Source organism: Scyliorhinus canicula, unplaced genomic scaffold (genome assembly GCF_902713615.1).
Source record: "Scyliorhinus canicula unplaced genomic scaffold, sScyCan1.1, whole genome shotgun sequence".
Taxonomy (NCBI): Eukaryota; Metazoa; Chordata; class Chondrichthyes; order Carcharhiniformes; family Scyliorhinidae; genus Scyliorhinus; species Scyliorhinus canicula.
Window position 1 is genome coordinate 15,242 of NW_024055831.1, and position 17,708 is coordinate 32,949.

The 17,708-nt window shown below is 46.4% G+C and overlaps 1 protein-coding gene across 1 annotated transcript in view; it reads right to left on the reverse strand.

Annotated features, from left to right (window-relative positions):
- LOC119961173 (NACHT, LRR and PYD domains-containing protein 3-like) overlaps nt 1–17,708 on the reverse strand; it is a 123,617-nt gene that overhangs the window by 14,882 nt on the left and 91,027 nt on the right. Inside the window, exons 9-11 of the mRNA XM_038788637.1 lie at nt 14,669–14,839; nt 12,815–12,985; nt 2,998–3,168 (exon numbers count right to left, since the gene is read on the reverse strand). Of these exons, the coding sequence (XP_038644565.1) occupies nt 2,998–3,168; nt 12,815–12,985; nt 14,669–14,839 (513 nt within the window). The remainder of the gene's footprint in view (nt 1–2,997; nt 3,169–12,814; nt 12,986–14,668; nt 14,840–17,708) is intronic.

Here is a 17,708-nt window from a genome sequence, read left to right on the forward strand (position 1 = left end):
GCTTTCATTCAAACAGGGAAATAGTAGAGAACTAAATTAAGTGAAGGGAAATGGGGATGGGGAGGCAAGGAAAGAACAAAATGGAAGCGCAGGAGTGATTTAATGATTAAAAAAGGATGATGGAGCAAGGTAAAAGCACAGGATCCCCATGTGTCCTCACCCTGAGTCAGAAGGGAGGGACATGGGTTGGCCACTGGCTCAGGAATGGAACTAGTGGGAATGACGATAATGACAGGATTTACTGATATTTACACTGGAAACTGATGTGACAGTGTGGACAGGGTTACGTAATTTAACCATAGTCCACAAAGGACCATTTGCATTTCTCTCCATTGGAGACAATTTCCTCTGTGTAGCCTGAGGGACACAATTTAGGAAACGTAAGACAATGGGCGAAGGTTGCACTCCATGATCTGCCATAGCCAGAATGGGGATTGAACCATCAATATTAGCATAATTCTACATCACACTCTTGTCAGCTAACCAATCTTATTCCCTTTGGAATGCTTCAAGTGAACATGTCTCCACCACACTCTCAGACAATGCATTCCAGACTCGGTGCAGAGGAAGTCCGGTTCAGGTAATTCTGGCACCATATTTAAAGGCAGCCAGTGGTACTTTTTTTAAAAAAAAACATTTTTATTCTCCATTTTCACATTTTCTTCAGAATTTACACCCCACCAACAAACAGTAAATGATACCGAATACAATGTCAATCCCCTTATCAACAACAACGATCCCATCCTCCCACCACCCCCAAACAACAGCTCACCCAACACTATCAGCATCAAATGAAACTAAACCTCCCAAGGAGGAAAAAAGAAAAAGGAATCAGGAATCACCTATGGTCACCATTGACATATACTGTCCACCCCTCCCCCCCCCCCCCCCCAATATTCAATGTCATCCAATCCCCGAGTATCATGAATGACACCCATGAATTGTAGATACCCCCACCCCCACAAACCCAGACTTCTCCACTCCACTTACTCTTGTAAACTCCTCCCCCCAACCTCAGTTCCTTCCCCCAAATTTTCACTCTGGCTAGACTCACCGAAACCTGTTCTACCAGGCTCCGATGGCCGCAGCCCCTCCCCCCACCTCTCTTCCATTCACCGGCCGGTTCAAACCGGCCAGCGTGGAGGCCCCAGCTTGGGTCTCCTTCCCCCTTGGCCAGTCTCAGGAAAACCAAGAAATCCCCTTTTGCACATAACCCCCGCATACACACCCAAGCCCCAAAGAACCATCGTTGCAAATGAAAGTTCCATCTCGTCCCTTGTCCAAATATATACAGTGTCAACTCATTTAGTACATACACCAACACGCAGTGAAAAAATAAAGTTACATGAGGCTACATCGGCACACGACCATTTCTCAATTCTGCCACAGTCCTTCTGCCTTTGCAAACTCCTCCACTGCTTCCACCGTCCCAAAATAAAAGTCCTTGGATTCATAGGTCACCCTCAACTTAGCTGGACATACTATGCCACACTGCACCTTGCTGATGTACAGTGCCTTCTTCACCCGGCTGAAGGCAGCCCGCCCCCTCGCCAGCTCCACCGTAAAGTCCTGGTATGTACGTATACCAGCTCCAGCCCACTGCACCACCCGCTTCTGCTTTGTCCAGCACAGGACTTTCTCCTTCACGCTATACCTACGGAAACACAGTTTTTACTCTTGGCGGCTCACTCGCCTTTGGTATAGGCCTCCACAGCCGATGAGCCCGATCCAGTTCATACCGTGAGGGATCGCCCCCTCCCCCAATAGCTTCGCAAACATCGTGGCAAAATACTGAGTCAGCCTCGGGTCTTACACCCCTTCGGGCAGACCCACAATTCTCAGATTCTGTTGCCTGGATCCGTTTTCCAGGTCTTCCATTTTGGCTCGCAAACCCTTGTTGGTCTCTATCACCTTCCGCAACTCCTTCCTCATCGAGGTGAGTTGATCACTGTGCTGCGATAATGCCTCTTCCACTTCCTTCAGTGTCTCACTTTGCTCCTGCACGTCCGCCGCTGCATTTGATACCGGCGCCCTCACCAGGGCAATCGCCTCCTCCACCAGCACTTTCAATACAGTCCCCATCTCCTTCTTTATCGCTTCCATCTGTTTTGTGAACTGTTTTTCAAGTTCCACAGACGTCACCTAGGTCATTTCTTCTGCTGTGAGCAATGAGGCCTCCCCTGGCTTTTTCATTCCCAGTGGCCTCCCCTGACTTTTTCATTCCCAGTGGACTTCCAGTAATCCCCTTTTTCACAGCCATATTTCTCCCAAGCTTGGACATTTTTCCTCCTTGTGCCTTCTTACAGCCTTTTCAGCCTCCATTGCCCCCGAGACCAGGCGTTAAAACTCAAAAATTCCTATTCCTGAGCAGGAGCCCTCCAGTGTGCGGCTGCCTCTAGCCGGCCGTCACCGAAAGACCAGCCAGTGGCACTTTAAAAGGCAACAAGTCTGGCAGGACCAGCAAAGGAGCCCTGGTTACAGACTGAAGGACTGAAATGGCAGAAGGTTGATTAAAGGTTACTCCCCGATTCACTGATGCCACCCTGGAAATGCTCCCCAAAGCTGCTTGGGTTGTGAGGGTAGTTGTTTCCTCAGGCAGAGAGGAAAAGGCCCATGACAACCCTCCTAGACCACACCCTCACCTCTGGACTCTCCCACACCCATGCCAAATATACTCTCCAGCCTGACTACCCCTGTAAACCAAGTCAGGCATTAATGGAAAATTGCCCTGGATGTTCCTTGACTGAATGGAACCTTCTACACTGCATCTTTGTCACTCGGGCCTAGATGGAAGGTGCGAGGAGAAAGGTGAGGCTGCATTTGAGGGTTAAATAGTTAGGAGCGGAGTGGCAATCTGACTCCAATTGTCATCCCACACAAGTTATGGTTCTATCGCTGAAACTGATAGTAAGTGTTTATTCATTACACAAATAACAGTGCCCAAAAATACAGTTAGATATCCAGTTTTTATACACATTCGCAGAGTCTGGTATTTACCTCAGTGTCTGTATTTTACAGTCTGGATTCCTCAGAGCCACAGACAGTAGTTTCACTCCTGAATCTCCCAGATTATTAGAACCCAGGTCAAGATCCGTCAGTGACTGGTTTATATTGAGCGCAGATGCAAGATCCTTAGCACAAGAAGCTGTGAGAGCAGTGCTATTCAGCCTGGAGATAAGATTGAGAAAAATAACAGGAATCGGGGTAAATCACTAGTGTTTTTCAGAGTACCATTATAATTGACAATACAAGGGCAGCACGGTGGCCTAGTGGTTAGCACAACCGTCTCACGGCGCTGAGGTCCCAGGTTCGATCCCGGCTCTGGGTCACTGTCCGTGTGGAATTTGCACATTCTCCCCGTGTCTGCGTGGGTTTCGCCCCCACAACCCAAAAATGTGCAGAGTAGGTGGATTGGCCATGCTAAATTGCCCCTTAATTGGAAAAAATAATTGGGTAACCTAAATGTATAAAAAAATAAAAAAATAAAAATAATTGACACTAAACGGGGCGGCACGTGGCACAGTGGTTAGCGCTGCTTCCTACGGGGCTGAGGATTCAGGTTAGAATCCTGGCCCTGGGTCACTGTCCCAGGCCGTGTGGAGTTTGCACATTCTCCCCGTGACTGCGTGGGTTTCACTCCCACAACCCAAAGATGTGCAGGTTAGGTGGACTGGCCACGCTACATTGCCCCTTAATTGGAAAAAATAATCATTGGGTACTCTAAATTTAAAAAAATAAATAAATAATAGTGTACAGGCTACAAACACAAGTTCCATTTATACCGAAGGCAAAATACCACTGATGCTGTGAATCCAAAATATAAATAGAATATTCCAGAAATATTCAGCAGGGCAGGCAGTACCTTGTGAAGAAAATTTGAGTTAATGTTTCAGCTTGATAAGCTTTATTAGAAATGGGAAATGTCAGCAAATTGAATTGGTTTAAGTGAATTGGAAATAGGGATTGGGGAGGGGCAAGGAATGAGCAAAATGGAAACGCAGGAGTGATTAAATGACAGAAAGAATGATGGTGTGAGACAAAAGCATCTTACCCTGAATAAGTGGTGAGGGACATGGGGTGGTCCATGGCTCAGGAATGCATATTTTAATGGGAACAACAAAAATGACTGGATATTTAAGATATTTGGTCCGGAGGTTGGAGATGTGACAGTGTGGACAGGGTTAGGGAGATGTGGTAGTGTGGACAGGGTTAGGTGAATCGGCCATAGCGCAGAAAGGATCTTCAGCATTGTTTTCCATGAGAGAAAGAATTTGTTAATGTAGTTTTACAGAGACAACTTAGGAAATGTGGGGAATGGGAGAAAGCAGAACTCCATGAGCTACCATAGCTCTTGACATTAGTTTCATTTTACATCACACTCTAGCCACCAAACAACTAAACTAACCAATTCCACACTATTGTCAGAGCCGGTCAATTAATGTCTGATAGGTATGGGAAAGCTACCCACTGGGCAGCACAGGAAGAATCACAGAATTGTAACAGAGCAGGAGGTCATGTAGTCCCTGGTCACAGCACTTACTTCTGTTCCGAGTTTTGTGAAATGAATGAGTCCGTTTAATAAGAATGTGATATCCTCTGATCCTAGTTTTGTGAAATGCTGTGTTTTAGGAGGTATTAAAGTGAGATTTAAAACGGGGTAAGTATTTGAAAGTTCTTTAGAAACTTAGTAATAATGTTTAACATTGTGGGAGTTAATTAGGACATAATTCTCAGGAAATAAATACAAAGTGAAATCAAAATGTATAAATTGGGATTTGTAAATGATTAGTTGCAACTCGGCATAGTCTTGGCTGCTAAAAAAATAAAAAATAAAAAAAATAAATAAAATAGTTTCACATCAATTAGAAGTTATAAATGGCAGGCTAGAAATGTGATTAATATTATGAAGTAGCAACTTAATATGCTCAGCACTAAATTGGTCTTCGCATAAACACAAAGAGAAGTTTTACTCCCAAGCAGTCAGAGCTCTGTGCAGCTGACCGGTTGAAATTGACAGGGCACAGCTCCACCAGGGTCCTAGTGCCCAATTCATCGCTAGAAAGTTACTAGCAGAAGAAATGAAGTTTAGAGTGTTAAATACATTGTAGAAGGAGCTTTAAGGAATAAAGATATTAGACCAGAAGTTAGAGATTACATTATAGAGGGTGTATCAGGCAATAGAAACGTTAGACCTGAAGTTAGATTAGGAGAGTTACTTGCAGTATCAGGAAATAAGAATCTGATGACAGGGAAAGATTTAATAAAATTATAATGCAGGAAAAATTAGGATATTAAAACCAATTGATGACAGAGAGGAAGTGTGGGTGAAACTGCCGAATAAAACCACAGGAGAAGTAATCATAAAAAATTTGGGTGAACATACAATTGTATTAGAGAACCATGGCGTCTGGAGCAAAAGAAATTATGTCAGAATTTAAAAATCTGGTCAAATTGAACAACAAGAGAGGAATTATGATACTCCATCGGCAGCCTATCGGCAATGAGCGTAGGAATGTAATCAGTAAAGATTTAAATGTCTGGAATGATAGAACAAGGGCGGTGATTAATGGTCCTCAGTTAAAAATGGTTCACAGTGAGCATCAGGAAACCACAAGTCAGGATTGTGGGGCATTCTGTAGCCCGATTGTTTGGACTGGTAGTAGTCATATGAAACCCAGGAGACGGTCAGATACTGGGTATTCAGGAGAATTGATAATGCATTTGCAAAGACAGCGATGGGATGCTGCAGCCCCCAGGGAGATTGGGGCATTCAGTTTTGTCATGATTGTTTTGTGAAATATCAGGCAACTTTAATGATTGAGGTTTGTGACCACAGGGGGAATTTTGAATCCAAGAAGTGTCAGTGTAAGTGGGATGGTAGATTAATGACAATGTGGAATTACTGCAAGGATAATTTGGCCGACAACAATGTGACTCTAAAAGGCTGTGCAAGCTTGTGGACAAGTGACAGACTTGTGGTATCGATTTGTGAGGAAGTACGTAGCTTATGCTGTTGGGATGACCTGCGGATGTAAAATGAGCCTAACAGTGTTAGAGACTGTATCACTGCAATGATGCCGTGCCACAGGATAGATCATATCCCCAATTCGCTCAGACAAGGGAAAAATGAATGTTTGGGTGTGGGTGTCAGGATGCCAGTGAATTGAAACCTGTTAGCAGCATCAATAGGACAGATGAATCAGTGAAAATATTATGTTCGGAATTTATCCTGTCACAATCAGAATTAAAAACATTGAAGTAGACGCAGTAGCAATATCCAAAATGTATCAGGGAAAGTTTCGACCTGATTGAATCACTGAGTTAGAAAAAAAGGAATGGTGGCAATGGAAATCCGGAAGTCCTGGAGATGGTACTTCTGGAATATCCAAGCAAGGATAGGAAGATACAAATCAAGAAATACAAATCAGGCCTTTGACCTGTTCATTTCAGTTTCAGATGATGCAACAATAATATAGAAGAACCTGAACAACACTCTGCAGAAGAATGTTTCAGACAGTATGGGAAAAAAACTAATGATACAATTGGCTACATGTTTGAGGGAATTAAATGATAGAGCCCGGAAGAAAAACCTTACGGGTTAGCAACAAATCAAAATATCAAATTATTACTGAATACTGAAACCTCCGGTCAGACATCTCTAACAGGACGTTAGCTGATGGGTGATCTGTGGTCTCCAGGAAGGACGTATTACGCGGTGGCGTTATTAAGGGTCTCGAGGAACCCCCGTATTTTAAATGACAATAGTCTAGAATTTTGTCAGCTTGTTGCCACGAGGGGAATTGTAACCAATACAGCAACCAATATAGCATTGGAGAGTATAACAGTTATTACAGATGAAATGTCCTGCAAGTTGTTAGGGACTGTTATGTATAAATTCAAGTGGGTTGTAACCACAAGAAGTTAACTGTACTAAGTGTGTGAGTGGTGTTTAACAAAAAAACAAATAATGGTAAGTATACACTGCATGCTGTAAGGAAAATGATAACAGACAACAGGGGTTTGAAGAAAACTGAGCTATTGTCTCAAGTAAGCCAGGGCTGGCAGGCTACATGATTCAGTACAATATTCGATGTCAGGGTCAGGAAGTCAGGAATAGAAACAGGATTGGTTGAAGCTCCTGCAATTAATAAAGCAAGATAATCAGTGCATGATACATGATATCATCAGTTACCATTCCTATGGGAAACAGAAAGCACTTCCTACAAAAAAAAACCCCAGTGAGGGATAAGGACCTTTTGGTCGCTGATGGACTGAGTTGTGTGCTGCTTCTAATGGACATGAGGAAGCTTTTATGGCTATCTATCTAGTCGGATTCAGCTCAGGGTTATCTCTCATAGCTTGGTCATGGGATTTTACCTGATGCATGGATTGATAATACTTGTTATTATAATTGTATACTGCATAATCATTGGATGCCTTAATATATGTGTTGTACGCTGGCTAGGGCTCGGATGCTGCCGATAGGCTTGGTCCATCATTATTCACCAAAGATGACATCTCGTTACTGGTGACCATCACACCAGACGGAAGAGGACGGAGAGCCAGAGGCTGTAAAAATGTGATGAGGTGTTTATGTACGGAATACCGGCTCAGTTAAGTTCTGATAACGGGCCTCATTTTATTGGACAGATTAACAAGGAGTTCTGCTCCCAGTTGTGCATAAACCAGCAGTTACACTGTGCGTACAGACGGCAGGCGGCCAGGTTGGTTGAGAGACACAATCAGACCCTCAAAACTAAATTGGCTAAATTAAGAACGGACACGGGACAGACATGGCTTAAGTTGCTCCCCGTTGCCCTCTTTCAGCTGTGGGTCACACCTGAAGGATCGGCCTGGCTCTCTCCTGCCGAGATCTTTTACGGCAGACCCATTAGAACACCTTGCAACCTGCCTGTTCCCAGATTGGTCCAGTTTCACCATCTGACTAATGAAAGGACTAACTATGTTCTAGCCCTCACTAACGCCCTCAAGGAGCTCCATGGCCAGGTCCGTGCAGCTCACTCGTCACCGTCCCTATCACATTGCTTGCTCTCAGTGCAGCCTGGTAGTTATGTCATGGTCAAAAATTGGACTCGGAAAGGGTCAGAGCCACGATGGGAGGGGCCCTTCCAAGTTCTCCTTACCACCCCACTGCAGTTAGAGTGGAGGGGCGGAGTGTTTGGGTCCACCTCCACCACTGTAAAAAGATCGGTCACTAACCTGCCTCCCTTCCCCAGCGCTATTTTACAGGTGTGAAGCATGATGGGGTGGCTACACACCACCTGTGTGATCATCGGCATCGCCTCGCTTGGAGTGACATCGGCGGCGGAAATGGAATAGGGGAATATCATCTACATCTGTAACCCCAACCGAAGTACCCGGACATTTCACCTCTGCAGAGGTGACGTTCTTCGCTGTCCCCACATACGAGGACGTGGCATGGACTCATGGAAGGTCATCCGGCTAACGGACCGTGCAGGACTTATGAAGCAATTGCACTGGTCCCAACGATGGGAAGGAAAGACAGCATGGACATTGTCTTGTTTTTGGAGTATATGTAAATTTGATTTTGGATGTGTTAACCTTGGTGCCTTACAGATAAAATCAGACTGTGAGGAGGGGGTAGGAAGAGGTTGTGAGAGAGAGAGAGAGAGGGACTAGACAGAGGAAGGGCTGTGTAAGGAGGGAGGTACAACTAGAACGTAGGTTATCAGGAGATGTACTTAATTCATTTAGGACCCGGAATGAGGGAAACCTGGACAGTATGAATCTCTTCTACTAGATCTACCACCGCTTGTATGGCCAGGGATGGGTTGTCTGCTACCTAAACCCCGCATCGGTGTCTAGGTTATTTTCTGTTTCACCGCTTTGGGGCACTCCCCAAACTGTGGTTCATTGTCAGAGTTCCGAGCCACCGCCCGAGCAAGTTACTCTTCCTTACGATCCGGGTTCGGCCCCACCAGCTATTCGCCTTCCCCTTCTTCGGGATAATTCCCACTCACAGTATGATAAGCTTCGACGGTGGAGGGCCTGTGTACCTAGCCCCTTCACTCCCAATAGAGACTCCCGGTCGTGCGAGAATTGTTTCAGCAATGAGGGGTACGGCTGTTTGCTGGTAGAGATGAAAATGAATATAACATGTCTGTTCTCCACTTGTACTGATCCAAAGTGTTGCATAACCCTGACATCAGGTCAATGCGCCTGTTACAATGCCACTTGTGTCCCGTTGACGCTAGGCATCCAGCTCCTTTGTGGCTGGGCGATTGTCTCATATCACTGTTGGAACTAGAGCTTTCCGCATTGCTAGAAGGCCTGAATGGGCGTTCCGAACCTGGATGAACTGGGCTACTGGGGAATCCCTACTTCACCAATATACTGATTGTGATGCTAGCCTGCACACGGAGTGAGGACCAATGTTTTGTCACCCCCATTTCCCCGCCAAATTGCTATCGCGACTCTAGACCCTATTACGGTCCCTTGCCCCTCTGCGTGGATACTGCACCACCAGTTGGCACTCTGGGCAGGTTCAGTTATTTGTGGCCTTACCATCCTGGGCAACGAAACCTTGGGGGCCCTCGGGGCAATAACCAAGGAATTATCTCAACTCAGGTTGTTTGCCATGCAGAACCGGTATGCTCTTGACTATCTCGCCTGCATCTTTGTGGGCCTGGCCATCCTTAAATGCGTGATGGGTAAAATGTAGGGTGCGCTGGAACGGATAGACGCCCCTAGAGTCTTGACTGTTAGGGTCCACGAGGGTGCAGCGGCCGATGGGGTGCTGCAATAGGATTTCGAAATGCAGCAACAAGTTTTCTTAGCTGAGGGGCTATAACTACAGCTAGGACTGATGGGTTATCATGAAATGATAAAAGGAGGGAATGAGGAAGTGAACAAACGAATATGATGGACAGTAGGACCCGGAGGGTAATGTGTTCACAGACAGAGAACAAAGGGATGAGCACAGCATGGCTAGGAAGGGGGAGGGGAGCTTTACCTCGTGGAGAGAATAGTGAAAAGGATGCTGGGTAACAAGAGGCCCAGGATAAGTGAGCCAATTAGGATATATGACCAGGTCAGGAGTTGTGTAAAATGACCAATGGGAAGTTTGTATGCGAATCTTGATGTAATTTGAAGTATATCTCGCAGTGTTCCTTTGTCCTGAGGTTCTCTTTATCCTGGGCTCTCAGAAGACAGTGTGTGTGTCCTGAAGTCCGCTGGATTGAGTCAGCCTTGCAAGTTAGTTATTATTAAATGATATGATACCTGCAAATCCATCTCAGATTTTATTGAATCCAGACTGACAGCAAAATAATCAGGAATTATCATCCTTGTTACCTCACAAAGGGTTGATGGGAGCTTAAAGGTTACTCTCCGATTCATTGAAGTCTCCCTGGAAATGCTCCTCCAGGCTGCTCGGATATGGAGAGAAGTTCTGTCCCAAAGATTGGGAGGAGAAGATCCAAACAAGCAAGTTTGGATGGAGATTGCCGAGGACCTGCGCAATGTGGGGCATGTGGTTTCGGTGTCACAAAAAGGATCAATCACCTGATGTGTTCTGACAAAGTGAATGCAGCAGTGTAAATTTACAGCCTTATATTTGAATAGAGATGAAAGTGAAATTGGTAGAAAGATCTTCCCCACCCAGAGACTAGCAATGCCCAAGCAGCAGCATTGACTGCCAAAGACACGTCAGCCTCTCTGAATGGTCTCAATCAGAGTTGACTCCTCCAGTGCCATGCTGGAGTGGTCCAATGCAGAAGGCATCCCTGTGTCGACATGATAGTCAGACTGCCACCAACATAGGGTCTTTGATGGGTGAGTAACAAGGGAAATTTGTGTGCCTTTAGAAGAGAGCACAATGCCAGGGAATGAACAGAAAATTGTGGCAGCGTCCAGATCTGCCATCCTTACACCCATAGATGAAGTGCTGAAGCTGGGAGATCTAGAGACAGGGTGCAAAATCAGTGCGGTGGTGATGACACAGTGGTATTGTCACTGGACTGAAAGTCCAGAGATCCAGGGTAGTGCTCTGGGGACCCGGGTTCAAAGCCCACCATGGCAGAGGTGCAATTTGAATTCAATAACAATCTGGAAATAAGTGTAACCATAACCCTGAAACAATTGCCGATTGTCGCAAAAAACCACCTGGTTTACTAATGTCCTTAGGGAAATAAATCTGCAATCATTCTCTGGGCTGGGCTACGTGTGACTCCAGATGTACAATAATGTGGTTGACTCCTAAATGCCCTCAGAAATGGCCATGCAAGCCACTAAGTACATGGACAATTGGGGACAGGCAATAAATGCTGGCCCAGCCAGCAAAGCCCAATTCCCATGAAATAATTTTTACAAATTGTGAGATGGGTTGTGGAGCTAAGAGTGTGGGTGGTCGAATAGATGGACACAGAAGACCCATATGACCACAAACCATCCAGTTCGTGTGTCCATCACTGGTCACATGGAGCTGTCTGAACGACGTGTTGGACTGAACAGTGCCCTGTAATCACTCTTCTCTCTTACAAATTAGGGGCAGTGCCACCGAGTAACAGTCATCCATCTGTGAGCAGGTGAAGGGGACCTCAGAGGGTTCAGTGTCACATTTTTCCCCACACGCTCGGCGCAGAAAATCTGTGCAACTCATCCCATAGCCTTGGGTTCAGTGAGAGAAATAACAGGAGTAAATGAAAATGCAGTTTTTGGTCCATAACCTCCGTTCCCTAGGACATCAAACATGAGGGTTACCCCAAAGATGCACTGGACTCTCAGCCCACGAAAGGACTGCATGACAATTACCCTGGAGGTTCAAACTAGACTCAGATTTAAATTGTAAATTTCAGATGGTTCAGACTGTGTTACTTCAGGTAGCAAGGTAGCACAGTAGTTAGCACTATTGCCTCAGTGCCAGCGACCCGGGTTCAATTTCAACCTTTGATGACTGTCTGGAGTTTGCAATTCTCCCCATGTTTGCATGGGTTTCTTCAGGGTGCTCCGGTTTCCTCCCACAGCCCAAAGATGTGTAGGTTAGGTGGGTAACTGGGTTAGAGAGAAAGGGCTGGGGAGTGGGCATGGATCGGGTGCTGTTCCAGAGGATCAGTGCAGACTTGATGCGCCAAATGACCTTGTTCTGCACTGTAGGAATTCCATAGAGAATAGGTACCGAGAAATAATTAGAACAATTCAAACCACTTCTCACTCCAAAGTAACTACTGTATAGTACTGACTACCACAGCCGCCCCACAACAATCTCCCAGAAAACACCGCACCTCTGTGACACACGCACACCCCGTGCAGACTACACTACCCAGCCCAACTACCCCACAAACAGTGGGAATGAGGCAGGCGTGTCTTCATACGTTCAACTCTCCTGCCCTTGACAAAAGGACTTGGGAGTCTGCTGCACTACACTTTTTCACCAGTCCGGAGTCAGAAGGTGGGGCGACAAAGGTGCGATTGCATTTCAGAGTAAATAGCTCGGAACAGAGTGGTAATCTGATTCTGATTGCCTACTCACACAAGTTACGGCTCTATCACTGACACTGATAATAATGGAGTGTATTTGAATGAAATGAAATGTAAATCGCTTATTGTTACGAGTAGGGCTTCAAATGAAGTTACTGTGAAAAGCCCCTAGTCGCCACATTCCGGCGCCTATTCGGGGAGGCTGTTACGGGAATCGAACCGTGCTGCTGGCCTGCTTGGTCTGCTTTCAAAGCCAGTGATTTAGCCCTGTGCTAAACAGCCCCTGTTATTTATTATACAAATAATAGTGTCTAAAATATGTTGTAAACACAATGGCACACAGTCTGGTACTTACTGCAGTTTCTTTACTTTACAGTCCGGGTTCCTCAGAGCCGCAGACAGCAGTTTCACTCCTGAATCTTCCAGTTTATTAAGAGCCAGATTCAGATCTGTCAGTGACCGATTTGTACTGAGAGCAGAGGTGAGATCCTCAACACAAGATTTTGAGAGAGCGTTACTGTACAGACTGGAGATCAGAGGGAGGAAAATAACATGAATCAGGATAAATCCCCTTTGTTTTTCAGAATATCATTATTAACAATAAGGTGCTTCTGGTTGGGGACATGTAAAAACACAACTTTCATTTATACAAAAGGCAAAATACTGCTGATGCTGTAAATCAGAAATCTAAATAGAACATGCCAGAAATATTCGGCAGCTCAGACAGTAACTGTTATTTTCTTCACAGAGAATGTTTCAGCTCGATGAGATTTCATTAGAACGGAGAAACAGGAGCAAACTAAATTGTTTTCAGTGACAGGAAAATGGGATGGGGGTGACAAGGAAAGAACAAAATGGAAATGCAGGAGTCATTAAATGACTCAATGGATGATAGTGGGAGACAAAAGCACAAGATCCCCATGTCCTTACCCTGAGTGACTAGAGAGGGACATAGGGCGATCAGTGGCTCAAGAAAGGAACTTTTTGGGGGATCCAGAAATGCCTGGGGATTGATCGATATTTGGTCCGGAAGCTGGAGATATGGCAGTGTAGGTAATTGAGCCCAACTGAGCTGAACAACTCACTTAAGACGGTCAAGAAAGCCGACCGGGTGATCATCGAAAAGTATTACACCCGCCTTGGCAATGACATACACACCAACAAGAGGGTCAGCGAGGAGATTGCCATCATCACCAGCAAGATACTTTGCAGGGCATGCAACACACGCTTTCAAAATGGGCCTGTCAGTGGCTCAAACTGCGGGAAGAGCAGGAGAGGGGGAATAACTTGTCCCAGAGGTTTCCCCTCTGGATCAGGAGACGACTGAGATGGACCCAGACACCAAGTAGATGCTGAATCTGCTAGAATTTGGCAGCTTGTCCAATCTTCAGGTCGCACAGCATTCGGTTAGAATGGCTTTCAGGGGCAGCACGGTGGCCTAGTGGTTAGCACAGCTGCCTCACGGCGCTGAGGTCCCAGGTTCGATCCCGGCTCTGGGTCACTGTCCGTGTGGAGTTTGCACATTCTCCCCATGTTTGCGTGGGTTTCGCCCCCACAACCCAAAAATGTGCAGATAGGTGGATTGGCCATGCTAAATTGCCCCTTAATTGGAAAAAATAATTGGGTAACCTAAATTTATTAAAAAAAAAAAAATGGCTTTCAGGACTCAAGAACCTAAAAATTTGTACTACAATGCACATTAATAAAAACAACAACCATGGGGAAGCCATCCATTTCGACAGCACAGGCAGAATCACAGAATTGTTACAGAGTAGAAGGGAGCCTTCGCGCCCAAGGGACTCCTCCAATTACCCTGACCGCCGCATGACAACACCCCCCCAGACTATATCCCACCTCCCCGCATCACACCCACCTTCTACCCAGAATGGCTACCCAATTATACTTGTAAATAAGGCAGGTGAGGCTTCCTCACGTTCAACTCTCCTGCTCTCGACTGAAGGACTTGGGAACCCGCTGCCCTGCACCTTTGTCACCCAGCCCGAGTCAGAAGGTGGGGTGAGGAAGTGAGGTTGCATTTGAGGGTAAATAGCAAGGGAATCTGAATTATTGTCACCCTACGCAAATTTTGGCTCCATCACTGACACGGATAATGGAGAAATGTTTATTTATGATTTTAATAACAGTATCTTAAATATATTGTTAGATATCCAGTTATCATAAAGAAAATCTTAAACAGTCTGATACTTACTCCAGTTTCTGTATTTTACAGTCCGGATTCGTCAGAGCCGCAAACAGTGGTTTCATTCCTGAATCTCTCAGTTTATTCGAACCCAGGTTCACAAATGTCAGTGACCGGTTTGTACTGAGAGCAGAAGCGAGTTCCTTGGCAGAAGAATCTGTGAGTGTGTTACTTTCCAGGCTGGAGATCAGGGAGAGAAATTACAGGAATCAGGGTAACAGTATTTTTCTGAATATCATTATTTTTTTTATTTTTTGTTATTTTTTTTTTATAAATTTAGATTAGCCAATTATTTTTTCCAATTAAGGGGGCAATTTAGCGTGGCCAATCCACCTACTCTGCACATTTTTGGGTTGTGGGGGCGAAACCCACGCAGACACGGGGAGAATGTGCAAACTCCACACGGACAGTGACCCAGAGCCGGGATCGAACCTGGGACCTCAGCGCCGTGAGGCGGTTGTGCTAACCACTAGGCCACCGTGCTGCCCCTGAATATCATTATTAACAACAATAATGTACAGAGTGGGACACTCAAAACACACAACTACTATTTATACAGAAAACAAAATACTGCCGATGCTGAAAATCTGAAATATATATAAAATATGCTGGAAACATTCAGGTCAGACAGTATCTGAACAGAGAAATGGAGCTAATGGCTGAAATGTTCTGGTTCCACCAAATGTGAGACACAGAGGGCGCGATTCTCTGCTCCCCACGCGGCATGGGAGAATCGCGGGAGCGCCCCCCGACAAAATTCACGCCCCCCTCGATTCTCTTCCCCCCCCCCCCCCGGGCTCGGCGAACGCCGATTCTCCGACACGGATGGGCCGAGCGGACTGGCATTCGCGGCCGTTTCACGACGGCGGCAAACACACCTGGTCGCTGCCGTCGTGAAACGGGAGTGAGAAGCCCATTTGGGGCTTGTAGGTGGCCTAGAAAGGAAAGAGCACGACGACTGTGCTCGGGAGGGGACAGGCCCGCGAGCGGTGCCCACCGATCGTCGGGCCGCCGTCCAAATCGGACGCACTATTTCCCCTCCGCCGCCCCGCAAGACCAAGCCGCCACGTCTTGCAGGGCGGCTGAGGGGAAAGACGGCCATCGCACATGGGTTCGTGCCGTCAGCGTCATGACATCAGCCCAGCGTCATGACATCAGCCGCGCATGCGCGGGTTGGAGCCGGCCAACCTGCGCATGCGCGTTGATGTCATTAGGCGCGCCGGCTGCGTCATTCTTGGCGCGACGCCCCCTGCGGCCGAGATTTACGGAGCACCGCTCCTAGCCCCATAGAGAGGGGAGAATAGGGGGCGAGGAGTGGCCTCCAAGGCCGTCATGAAACTCGGCAGAGTTCATGACGGCCCTCCCGATTTTTCCCAGGAGCGGAGAATTCCGCCCAGAGTATTTCCCGACAGTGGAGAGCACGGACATGGAAAACACCAGAGACATCGGTAGACCTGCCACCGGCCAATGGCAAGCTGCCTCTGTGGCCAGAAAATTAGCCCACAAGGAGGGAAATTTACCATTATTTGGAATGGAAGCTGGAGATGTGGCAGTGCAAACAGGGTTAGTTAATTCAGCTATAATCCGCAAAGGAATATTGGCCTCTCACTCCATTAGAGTGACAATTTGTTATATGTAGTTATGGGCAGCAGGGTAGCATAGTGGTTAGCACAATTGTTTCACACCTCCAGGTTCCAGTTTCGATTCCCGGCTTGGGTCACTGTCTGTGCGGAGTCTGCACATTCTCCCCGTATGTGCATTGGTTTCCTCCGGGTGTTCCGGTTCCCTCCCACAGTCCAAAGATGTGCAGGTTAGCTAGATTAGCCATGCTAAATTGCCCTTAGTGTCCAAAATTGCCCTTAGTGTTGGGTGGGGTTACTGGGTTATGGGGATAGGATGGAGGTGTGGGCTTGTATAGGGTGCTCTTTCCAAGAGCCGGTGCAGACTCAATGGGCCGAATGGCCTCCTTTTGCACTGTAACATCTATGATTCTATGATTTAGAGAAACAACGTACAAGGATTGATTGACAAAGGGACCTCCAGGCAAGTGGGAGGCCCTTAAAAGTGAAAGAGCTAGAGTTCAGGGTCTTTTTGTTACTGTAGGGTGAAAGGCAAGGCTGGCAGGAGTAGGGAACACTCGATGACAAAACATATCGAGATTTTGGCCAGAAATAAGGCGGCATGGCTCAGATAAAAGCAGCTGGAATCAAGCAATTCCCTGGAGGTGTACAGAATATACAGGAGTATACTCAAGAAGGAAATTAGAAGGACAAAAAGGGGACATGAGGTAATTTTGGCTGAGAGGATAAAGGTGAATCCAAAGGGATTATTTAAGTATATTATTTTTTAAAATAAATTTAGAGCACACAATTCATTTTTTCCAATTAAGGGACAATTTACTGTGGCCAATCCATCTAACCTGCACACCTTTGGGTTGTGGGAGTGAAACCTTCGCAAACACAGGGAGAACTGGACAGTGACAGAGCCGGGATCAAAACTGGGACCTCGGCGCCGTGAGGCAGAAGTGCTAACCAAGGAAAAAGATTAACTAGAGAGAGAATAATACCCCTCCAGGACCAAAGTGGACACGTGTGGAACCACAGGAGATGGGCAAGATTCTCAATGAATACTTCTCTTCTGTTTTTTAAAAAATATATTTATTCAAGTTTTCAACAGATTTTCAACAAACCCCCCCCCCCCCCCACATAAAAGAGAAACAAGAACGCAAGAACACAACTTGCATGAATTATACATAGGATTTCCCCCAAATACAATAGCCCCCCAATATAACAATATGAACACAGATCGGGGCACACCCCACCCTAACCCCTACGCCACCCCGAGAGAAAACCCCCTCTCCACCCCCCCCCCAACCACCCCCTCCCGGGTTTCTGCTGCTGCTGACCTCCTCCTGACGCTCCGCGAGAACGTCTAGGAACGGTTGCCACCGCCTGAAGAACCCCTGCACAGACCCTCGCAAGGCAAACTTTATATTCTCCAACTTGATGAACCCAGCCATGTCATTAATCCAAGCTTCCACGCTAGGGGG